General features: G+C 36.7%; 1 protein-coding gene across 1 annotated transcript in view; it reads right to left on the reverse strand.

The window, feature by feature from the left end:
- Positions 1-4,783: 4,783 nt before the first annotated feature.
- Positions 4,784-12,441, reverse strand: part of LOC138711651 (tyrosine-protein phosphatase non-receptor type 13-like) — a 279,320-nt gene continuing 271,662 nt past the window's right edge. The window contains exons 10-11 of the mRNA XM_069842783.1: positions 11,472-11,621; positions 4,784-7,326 (exon numbers count right to left, since the gene is read on the reverse strand). Of these exons, the coding sequence (XP_069698884.1) occupies positions 7,204-7,326; positions 11,472-11,621 (273 nt within the window). The 3' untranslated portion in view covers positions 4,784-7,203. The remainder of the gene's footprint in view (positions 7,327-11,471; positions 11,622-12,441) is intronic.

Below are 12,441 nucleotides of genomic sequence, written 5' to 3' on the forward strand. Positions count from 1 at the left end.
GTGGAATGACTAGCATTCCCCCATGACTTACTTGTTACGCGATAGCATCAAAATGGCAATCGCGAACACTTACTCATTTTCGAGAAAAAAAGGGGAAGGGTTTTATACCACTATTCCGCCGACATTCTTGTCACTATAACTCCGCAGTGCGTATAGTGACAACAAAGCCGACGTGTGAGTTGAATACAGCTCGTCGAACTCTATCGTCAGTATAAAGGACAACTCTCTATGCCCGTGCGTTTGGACGAGAGACGACGGCAAATTAAAAAAAAAAAAAGTTCATTTTGACCTTCCAAAACAGAATTTTCTCTACACAAAGAGAACGTAGGGGGTAAGAGCCACGCCCTTTTAACTGTTGCATAACAGCATGTTCACTAATAATCATCGTTAAAATCCGGTAAATCCGTCGCACTTTTTTCTAGCCTTAATTTCTCGGTACCTAAAATATTCGAGTCTCTAAATCCGGAAATAATGCCCAAAACCAGGAATGGGATGCGGCCCTGTATTCCCCCTTGACTTCTCACGTGATAGCATCAAAATAGCAATCGCGAACACTTGCTGATTTTCGAGAAGGAAAGGGGAAGGGTTAAAACCGACATTCTTGCCGCCATAACTACGTAGTACGTGTAGTGACAACAAAGCCGATGAAAGCGTTGAATACATCTCCTCGAACTCTATCGTCAGTATAAAGGACAACTCTCTATCCCCGTGCATTTGGACGGGAAAGGCCGGTAAATTAAAAAAAAAAAAAATCATTTTGAGCGTCCAAAACAGAATTTTCTCTACACTAGGAGAACGAACGGGCTCAGAGGCCCGCCCTTTTAACTGTAGCATTCCCGCATGTTCACTAATAATCACCACTAAAATCCGGTAAATCCGTCGCACTTTTTTCTAGTCTTAATTTTTGGGTACCTAAAATATTTGAGTCTCTAAATCCTGAAATAATGGCCATACCGAGGAACGGGATGCGGCCCTGTATTCCCCCTTGACTTACTTCTTACGCGATAGCATCAAAATGAGAATCGCGAACACTTGCTGATTTTCGAGAAAAAATGGAATATTCCGCCGACATTCTTGCCGCCATAACTCCGCAGTAGGTGTAGTGACGACTAAGCCGATGAGTGCGTTGAATACAGCTCGTCGAACTCTATCGTCAGTATAAAGGACAACTCTCTATTCCCGTGCGTTTGGACGGGGAGGCCGGCAAAATTAAAAAAAAAAAAAGATCATTTTGACCTTCCAAAACAGAATTTCCTCTACACAAGGAGAACGAAGGGGCTCAGAGGCCCGACCTTTTAACTGTATCATCCCAGCATGTTCACTAATAATCAGCGCTAAATCCGGCAAATCCGTCGCACTTTTTTCTAGCCTTAATTTTTGGGTACCTAAAATATTTCAGTCTCTAAATCCCGGAAACAATGGCCATACTGAGGAACGGAATGCGGCCCTGTATTCCCCATTGACTTAGTTCTTACGCGATAGCATCAAAATGGGAATCGCGAACACTTGCTGATTTTCGAGAATTCCGGCGACATTCTTGCCGCCATAACTCCACAGTACGTGTAGTGACAACAAAGTCGATGAGTGCGTTGAATACAGCTCGTCGAACTCTATCTTCAGTATAAAGGACAACTCTCTATCCCCGTGCGTTTGGACGGGACAGGCCGGCAAAATTAAGAAAAATGTCATTTTGACCTTCAAAAAAAAAAAAATTTTCTCTACACAAGGAGAACGAAGGGTCTCAGAGGCCCGCCCTTTTAACTGTAGCATTCCCGCATGTTCACTAATAATCACCACTAAAATCCGGCAAATCCGTAGCACTTTTTTCTAGCCCTAATTTTTGGGTACCTAAAGTAGTTGAGTCTCTAATTCCGGAAATAATGGCCATACCCAGGAACAGGTTGCGGCCCTGTATTTCCCCTTGACTTACTTCTTACGCGATAGCACCAAAATGGCAATCGCGAACACTTGCTGATTTTCGAGAAGGAAAGGGGACATTCTTGCCGCCATAACTCCGCAGTACATGTAGTAACAACAAAGCCGATGAGTGCGATGAATATAGCTCGTAGAACTCTATCTTCAGTATAAAGGACAACTCTCTATCCCCGTGCTTTTGGATGGAAGAGGCCGGCAAAATAAAAAAAAAATGGTCATTTTGACCTTCCAAAACAGAATTTTCTCTACACAAAGAGAGCGAAGCGGCTCAGACGCCCGCCCTTCTAAGTGTAGCATCCCCGCATGTTCACTAATAATCATTACTAAAATCCAGCAAATCCGTCGCACTTTTTTCTTGACTTATTTTTTCGTTGCCTAAAATATTGGAGTCTTTAATTCCGGTAATAATGGCCATACCGGGGAACGGGATGCGGTCCTGTATTTCCCCATGACTTCCTTCTTACATGATAGCATCAAAATGGGAATCGCGAACACAAGCCGACATTCTTGCCGCCATAACTCTGCAGTACGTGTAGTGAGAACAAAGCCGATGAGTGCGTTGAATAGAGCTCCTCGAACTCTATCTTTAGTATAAAGACAACTCTCTATCCCGTTACATTTGGACGGAAGAGGCCGGCAAATTAAAAAAAAATGGTCATTCTGACCTTGCAAAACAGAATTATGTCTACACAAAGAGAACGAAACAGCTCAGAGGCCCGCCCTTTTAACTGTAGCATCCCCGCATGTTCACTAATAATCACCACTAAAATCCAGCAAATCTGTCTCACTTTTCGCTAGACTTATTTTTTCGGTACCTAAAATATTTCAGTCTCTAATTCCGGAATTAATGGCCATACCGTGGAAAGTGATGCGGTCCTGTATTCCCCCTTGACTTACTTCTTACATGATAGCATCAAAATGGGAATCGCGAACACAAGCTGATTTTCGAGAAAAAAATGGGTAGGGTTTAAACCACTATTCCGCTGATATTCTTGCCGCCATAACTCCGCAGTACATGTAGTGAGAAGAAATGTTGCATTATCTCCAGTTTTGTCGTACTCCCATACTTGAATATTCACGTCAGAGGGTGTAGCACACACATCATTGTCCATGATTCCCCCTAAAAATACTGATGAGCGATTCTTCACAGTCAATACAACTGCCCCTAATCCCACTGCAATATGGAAGCTTGGAAATCAGGATCTGCTTCAGTACTGGACGTCATTCCATCATTCCAGACCACACATGATCAGTATTACTATCAATATTTGTTAATATGATAGTATTATTGGTCGTGTAGGAACTGCATTAAAATATTTGCTTACTCATTCGACTGCATCCGAATTGGCTCCGAGAATAAAATATGGTGTCTGTATTGTGCCCCAAATTTTTTTTGCATTAGCTCTCAAGAAAAGCAATTCGCGTTCGAATAGGCTCCCTTACACAGAGATATCGGGACGTGTAAAACATTCCTATCAAAGGTCACTTAAAGTTCGATGATGCTGTAAAGTGTATTTATCAAAGACACAATTAGATGGCACTGTTGTGTACATCCACACACCAGTATGTTTCATTGCTACGAGTTCAACAAGGTCAGTTCAGACGTGGGCAAATATCTACTAACTGCTGTGAGTCCTTCCATCGAAGTTGAATTCTCAATTTTATTCTGCTCATTCCAATATTTTTAACTTTGTTGATGTTTTAATTTCTATCTAAAACATACATAAAATTGAACAGCAAGAAGTACAGTAGTACAGAAATAAACAAAAACTTGAAAAAGAGAAATTTCTTAAATGTGTTATGGAAGAAGACATAGGACGTGATATTACACATATGCAGTTTTTTTAAAGTGAGTTTGAAATTTTTACCGAAAATGTAAAGAAGACGAAGCCAATGCCTGAAGTACTGCACAACTGTAATAACATTTTTAACCAGACCTACGTGAAGTAGACAGTCCTCAGTCTGGAAAGGAAAATATTGAATAATTTCAAGGGAAAAATTGTTCCAGGGCCGGGTATCGATCCCAGGACCTCTGGTTGAACGTACCAAATCTGCTTTAAAGGGAGCCTTACCTGAAAGACTAGATTTGCAAGGAAAATGTTGATGCAGAATAGCAGTTTCGGAGCCAATTCGAATGTAAACCAGAAACCAATATTATTATTATTCTTGGAGCTAATTCGGAAATTGGGAGTCAATTTGGAAACAACCATTCAACATTTGAAAGAAATTGTATTATTCCTGGGACAGGTTCCTAGCCTGACGCCAGTTGAGTCCAGTGGTGGGGCTGCCACCTTCAGCCTTCTAGACAGGTAAAGATTAATTTTTGGTCCTATAGAATTTATCTGTTATGGTAACAACAGTGTGTATACTGTGCAATCCCAGCCACCAAGTAACTCAGCTGAATGTGCTCCTTGAATAATAGCAGTTGACTTAATAAAATATGTCGAACATGGAGTAAGGCCACAAAGGGAAAAACACTAGAGGAGAGGAATTCGATCCGGTGCTGTGGATTGAACTTCGGCGAAGCTCAGTGGTTAGAGCGCTTGGAACGTACAACCAAGGACCCGGTTTGATCCCCGACACCGGAGCGAATTTTTCTCCTCTAATAACAAATCTTCTGGACAGGGCTTAGTGGTATTTCCTCCACTTATGACTTGGTCCCCAGGGCCTCGTTAGATAGGAAAGTCTAAAGGAGGCGTGTCTCCATCCCTTGCAGTCCTTTGAATACTGTACACTGAAATTGATAGCAATGGAGCTTCCAAAGGAACGGAAAGAATAAGCTCATAAAGAGCATGAACATACTGATGGCTTAAGGTCTTAAATTATTATTTAGAAATAAAATTTGAACTCTATATCACAACTCTCATATATTTACATGTGATATTTCTACAAACAGTTACTCTTTGGTTACATAGCACTTGTGTTTCTTTACTGATAATAAATTCACTCTAAACGGAAGCACAAAGTATATTGTTTTGCAACCATCAAACTAGAAAATCTCTCATATTGAACTTTACCGTAATACTAAAGTGCCATACAAAAATAATTAAACATTTATAACTTATAACCATATGTTACAAGCAATACCTCTTTTTATTTACTTATATATTTTTTTTAGTTTAAATACTTTAGTTACAAATATTTATTTTTCAGTCAAATTGCAGATTGCAGCGACTTTACCCACTACTCAGATAATTATGTTACCTGTGAATAGTTTTCGAATATCTATGAAGTGAAGCTAATGTTGCAACAGAACCAGTATAATATTTTTAATCCTATAACGTTTTTATTCTTAAACAAATTTACTATAGCTCCACAATATCGCCTACTAAGTACTCCAGAGCATAATGCCAGTGCATTCCACTGATTAATATATGTAAATTAGTTTTAAGATTTAATACTCTGTAACATCAGGATTCTAAAGTCAAAGAGTATTATTTTAGGCCAGATTAACCTAGGCCAATTTATTCTAACAAGATGTATAGATACATAAACACACACAATGATGCAGAGTTGACACTTTTGGTGATGGGACGTTGGAGGTAAAAGTGGTTACCGGTATTTCATTTATTTACCACACAACTTCATAATCCACTCAAAAATCATTTCAATACATCACTGAAAATTCCAAACATAATTTTATAATTTGAAACATTTTAAAACAGTCTATTCTATACAACAGTTACAGAGTATTGACTTACTCTTCGTACTCTCTTTAAGGCTTTCCTATAAATTCTCTGTTTGAAACCAAATTTCAATATTCTTCGAAATTAAATAAATTCTAGCAGGATGCTGGTACAAAATTCAGGAAAACGCAAATGTTTCACATGACTGGCACAAATTAATCACAAAAAAAAAAAAAAAAAAACTTAGTGCAAGTAATGTCCCCTCATCTCTTCTTGGCCACTAGCTCATTCTGAGAAGCACTAGCTTAAAATTAATGATCTGCGAACAACCACACTATACGAAGGAAATTTTCCATCAATGAGAAATAACTAATACTAACCGATGCACTTTGATTTTACGTCCTGTTCTATCACATTCGATAACTGAGTGCAATCTGGTATTTATTTGCATGTCTGTTCTGCAGTAAATTAAGCATTTGGTCAGTTCTTTCAAAGTCAGATTCGACAACTTTCTAAAGTTCGTAGAAATTATTGCCAATAGGCAGTAATGAAAAACAAATTGGAAAAGAATGTGAACTTATTTAACTGCCATATTTAAAAAAAAAAAGACAGCTAAAAAGGAGAGACCAACCAAAGCTACAGGATTACTAAAAAAATAAAAGTTCCTTAGGAACAGACTCACCATACATTCCAGTTTGAAGATCTGATCCCGATGTCCTAGACAATTTGTCATTTCACTCCGATAAAATTATACACAATGTAAATTTTTCTCGACACTTCAATTGTCTGCCGCAGTCCATCTCTGCAGCAAAAAAAGTTTGCAACTGTCTAAGAATAACGGACTTGATATTAAAATTATTTTATATTTGAAAACTTCAAATTTGTTACTCATCTCTACTCAATTTTGCGATTTTCTTTGAATACTTTCTGGTTGAGTTTTATTCTCAATGACAAAAAGAAGACGTTCATTATTTTAAAAGTATATTTCACTCAGATCATTCCCAGTAATTAAATTACGGTATTGAACAAATGTACCTGGCCTGAGAAAAAAAAAACGATATTACGATATCGTACTTAGGAAGTAAATAAAAACTAGGCCACAATCAGAGCATGGGTATTGTGTGCCGTACTGTTCAATCAGTTTTAAGCAATTTTAATCTGTACGTACCTATATTTTTGAATGGCCAAGAATGGTTGAGGGAACTTTAACAAGCTAATGGAAGGAAGTCATCTCTAATATAGAAATGAAGACGAGATAGAAATGTACAGCCTGTTATTTTACCCTGTATAGCTACAAAAGCTTCCTTGCGTTTGCCTATACTCACATATGGCTTCTGTTGCACAGCTTCTAAACCTGATACTGTTTATCTTTGAAGTATAATTTTATATAAATTTAAAGACATGTTTATAGTTCTCTTAGACATTGACACATAAACACCTCATGAAAAATTACAATATTATAATTTTCATAAATTATGATAAACTAGATCTGAATCACAATTCAGTAAAAATATCTGAAAACAACATCCTTTGCCTGCTACATTTAGAAAGGGAACAATGATCACAGGAAAACAGTGCCCTCCAAAAACTAGAAAATGAATCAATGACTTTAAGGACACGGCTAACTTTACCCCATTAACAATCATGAAACATGAAGATTTGGTCCACTTTTCCTCAAGACAGTGATACCGATGGTTCCCCGGATCTTCCTCAGCAGATCTATCACCTCCGCAGTGCTCATCTCTTCCACGTTCTCGTCATTCACCTGTAAATGAAGTACTCACTTCTAGAGTTTTTAAAAGACTTTATACCAGGGTTTAAGCTACAAAATAAAGAATTGTCGCAAAAATGCTCAAATGAAAATAATTATGTGTGCAAATTGCAAAAAGCTTGCGCAGCATTGTAAATAAATTGTACAGAAAGATAAAACCTACACAAAAAAAAAAATAAATAAATAAAATGAAAAAAATAAATAAATAAATGTAATTTGCTACTTCGAGTTTTATTACTTTCAACCCATCTTACCATACTCTGCCATGTGTTAAGACCTACGTTTAGAATCAATTACTGCTGAATTTACATCACATTAAAACACGTATATTTTTATGAGCATTCCAAACATTGAAAACACTTGGGAAATCAAATTCTTTACGAATAGTTCCTTCAAGATTTTTTGTTAGTGTAGTACTAACTCTTTTCGCTGGAAGGCAATTTTCGATTTCAGTTTTAACAACATTCATGTAACTAAATCCTGGCTCACAATCTACAGTGTGCAATGAAACTGAAGCGGTCAGATCAATAGCCATTCAAGTCCACTTACACAAGTTTCGAGAAAAATGCAAAAAACTTATTTTTTATTTCTTACATAATTATTATTTTTTGCAAGTAATATTTCTGGTTGTTTTAGAGATCAAGACAAACTAGTATACCAACTTTTAAAGTCGCAATACTTGTGGAAATATCCAAAATTTAATTTCAAATTTGCAAAAAATGAATGACCAGAAGTGGACTTGAATGGTTATTGATCTCACTGCTTCAATTGTTGCAGCATCCTGTATAAGTAAATGAATCACAGAAAATAAATTGTTCACTTAACTTATTAACATACATGAAGTGTATCAACCCTTTGAAATCCATTCCTGAACATCTATTGCTCAATACTTTCTAGAATATTGTTCATTCCTTTAACACAGTGATGTCAAAGCAAGGGCATTTTTCTAACCTTGATGCCATGCGCGGGCATCAAGCGCTAAGTATGGAAAGAGGAAGGGTTGTGTATATGAATAAGCAGCCTGTTGAAATAAGAAAACAGTGGTGCACAAACTTCAGACGGAACGTGAAATTTTATGTCGTTATTTTTATATGGCTTCTTTCTGTTTGATAGTATCTATATTGTCTGTGAAACAAAAGTACTAATACCAATTTATTAATATTGCAGTTGTGTTTTAAATGTTAATAACATAATAAAGAGTTAAGAAGGAATATTCACATAAATTCCATAGTAGTATAACTATATTGTACTAAATGGATGAAACACATCATTCATGAAGGAAGTGATATCCCAGAAAAAGAGACTGAGTATGACATGATAAGTTGGAATTGATATTGATGGTACCTTTAGCCTTATAAAAGTACAATAAACTAATCGAAACAATATTAGAGTATAAAGCAAAATTACCTAGGCACTGTATATGTCTTAAGTATAACTAATATTCTATAACAAAACTCTTATCGCATTATGCTTTTAAGGTGATATTGGTGAGCAACTTCCTATCATCAGAATATTAAATTATTTTCTCGAAATGTGCTGAAGCTATACAGCTGACATTTTTACAACACATGGGCACGTATCTTTTGCTTATGATGTAACAGTAGTTGCTTTGTTAATTCATTTCCTTACAAACAATTTCCATGCGAATATTTTCAAAATTTTCATTGCACTATCTTCAGTAATACGTATTTACGGTATATTAGATTTACGGAAACATTCTGTAAGGCTACTAAATAAATGGGCCAATATCTGAAAATTTCACTTTTCTATAAAAAAAAAAGTTGAGAAAATATTTCTTTTAAATAAAAAAATCAAACTTGTGAAAAATGAGCATTAAAATTAAAACTTACATTCTTATAATGCACTTATAGGCCTACTTCTCAGACAAATTAAAAAATTAACATGGATACAGTTTTAATAAGTTCTCTTCCCTTTATCTACTGAATCAGTGCTGACCATCCCTGAACATAGCTTGACCAAGTGGCATATACTACCTCTTTCGTCTGTCTCTTTCCTTTCAGCTGTAAAGCACTCGAGCTCCCCTGGGCTCTAAAGCGCGCGCTTGCTCCTGTGGGCATCAATTGACATGACTGCTTTAACATTTGATTTAAATCTATAAATTCTCCGAAACTAGTCACAGTTTATACACATCTCTGATTTCATTTTCTCCATAATCGTTTTCGTTTCTGACGTTTTCTCCAGTCGAATGTGATTATCGCATTTTTGCACATTTACATTGAAAGTCTGTTGCATTTTTAGAAGTTGAGCAGCAAAATGCGACAAATGCGACTGTGGCTTAAACCCTGCTTTATACCTGGATACATTGCTGTTATAGTAATAATGGAAGGGTTTCATCCTTCTCCATTCTACCAGAGTGCTTCATGGATATTCTCACTAGTTCTGGACTTGTTTTAATTTGGATAACACTATTATTCGAAGTTCACTCGGACGAAAAGGACAGATTTTCGTATAATACTAACGCAACTCTGTCTTTGGATGCTCATAACAACTTAATACCGCCCCTGTCTCTTACATCCTTTACGTGAGATTAAAATTTTTGATCCTATAAAAAATGGCCGGAAATATTTTAGTGCGAAGAAATGCATCCTGCAATTTCTGTATGTAGAAAAAAAAAAGTCACAAACCAGCAGGATATAATGGTGTGGTCGAGGAATGGGTCTTGGTCCTGGATTCACCCATGACCCACATCGGAAAAATCAGGATCCCAAACAAAAGTTGATTTTCGGAAGAAAAAAAAAAAAGACGAAAATTCTCACGGCCATAACTCCATCGAATGCGCAGCAGGAAGAAAGCTGATGTGTGCAGAGCAGAGAGGTCTCCCAGATCTAGCGCAGTGTAAGGGACAACTTGTGGGCATACGGATGATAGACACCGGCAAAGTTTAAAAGAACTGTCAAAAACAGGTGTTCAAGGGAGAATTTCTTTTCTTTCAAAATTAGAACAAAGGGCTGACAGCACTGCCCACTCTACTGTACGAATCCCGCAGAGCTACTAGAAACCAGGAAAGAAATCGAACTCTTCCACTGACTCTGACATCCTTTATGTGGCATTAAACGTATGAGCTTATCAAAAATGACAGGACAATATTAAAACATGTAAAACATGAACAATTCCAGTTATTTATTAAAAATTTTCTATAGGATAAAAAAATAAAATATTAAAGAATACAATAAAAAAAACATAAAATATAATGACATTTTGCAAGTATTTGAAAAACAAAAGCAAAATGCTACAGAGGACACTGCATTTCTGTGTTCTCAGTAACAACTTTTTAAAATTGATCTTGTAATAACACAGAAAACGGAAAATACAGTTTCTTGAAGTCAAGTACTTGTGTTTAAAAATTTACGACAAATTAATTTTTATAATTTAAGAAACAAGCTCGGGGGGAAATTAGACTTAGAATAAATATGGGAAATGCCTGTTATTATTCAGTTGAGAAGCTTTTGTCATCCAGTTTGCTCTCAAAAATAGCTGATAGAATTTATAAAACAGTTATATTACCGGTTGTTCTGTATGATTGTGAAACTTGGACTCTCACTTTGAGAGAGTAACAGAGGTTAAGGGTGTTTGAGAATAAAGTGCTTAGGAAAATATTTGTGTCTAAGAGGATGAAGTTACAGGAGAATGGAGAAAGTTACACAAATCACAACACAGAACTCACACATTGTATTCTTCACCTCACATAATTAGGAACATTAAATCCAAACGTTTGAGATGGGCAGGGCATGTAACATGCATGGGCAAATCCAGAAATGCATAGTGTGTGTTAGTTGAGAGGCCGGAGGGAGAAAGACCTTTGGAGAGGCAGAGATGTAGATGCGAGGATAATATTAAAAACGATATGAGGGAGATGGGGTATAATGGTAGAGACTGGATTAATCTTGCTCAGGTTAGGGACCAATGGCAGGCTCACATGAGGGCGGCAATGAACCTCCAGGTTCTCTAAAAGCTATAAGTAAGTAATTTAAGAAACAATAGGCCTACATGTCAACTTTTATTATTTTAGCGTAAGGACATCAAATAGGCCTATGTAAGTTTTGCGAAAATGACCCAACTACGTACCAAAAAATCTGCAGTACGCGAAGGAAACAAAACATTCAATATGAGTCACATACCATGAGTACTTGGTCCCCGGCTTGCAATCTGCCATCCTTGGCAGCCACGCTGTCTGCATATATGGCACTGATGTAGGTGTGGCGACCGTCACCCCGCAGACTGAAGCCCAGTCGACTGTTCCAGCCTCGTGTCAACTCCACCATGAACACCTGAATCAAATGGTATGCTTACTCTTTCTTCTTCTTACATAATACAGCATTACTAATGTGTAGAGACATGAAAACATCGCAACTGCCATAAACATAAGAAGCATGCTTTGGCTTCTTTTTTTCAGTTTCCTTTACATTTCATCATAAGTTCAATCCTTTGAAACCAGTTTCACAATTGCGAATTATGCTATAAATGAAGTCTTAACCATTATTTCTTTATAAATCAGCGGTAATTTGCTAGGAGACGTCGTTGCATATATATCACTTTTACAATAAACCTAAAATTTGTTTTTGCAAGATATACTAAAACCCTAACCTAACCTGTCACAGATTTAGGAAAAGGTTAGGTTAGGTCAGTTATATCTTGCAAAAACAAATTTTAGGTTTAGTGTAAAAGTGGTCTATGTGCAACGACGTCTCCTAGCAAACTACCAAATCAGCTTTTTACAAAAACGATAGGGAAATGTTTAAACTAAATATTAATGTATCCGAAAAATATTATAATAATAGTAATAATATTTTATGCTCGACCATGCCGAAATGTAGTAATTATACACCTGGTAGCAGCCCTTTAATGGACCTCATTAAAGTACACCTATTCATTAAAGTTCAGGTGTTCCACCAATCAGAAAGCACCACTGTAGCAATATGAAAGCGCAAGTATAGATTATTCTCGGATATGCAATCGAAAGGCAACAAGCGAAACGTCACGGAGGCTGGAAATCCAATACTGTCGCAGAAGGTTATGTTCTGTTACTATAATAATTAGCGTTAATTGTAAATAATATTCAAATAAATTCAATTTGTCATCTCGTTTTTC

This window comes from Periplaneta americana, chromosome 13, assembly GCF_040183065.1.
Source record: "Periplaneta americana isolate PAMFEO1 chromosome 13, P.americana_PAMFEO1_priV1, whole genome shotgun sequence".
NCBI lineage: Eukaryota > Metazoa > Arthropoda > Insecta > Blattodea > Blattidae > Periplaneta > Periplaneta americana.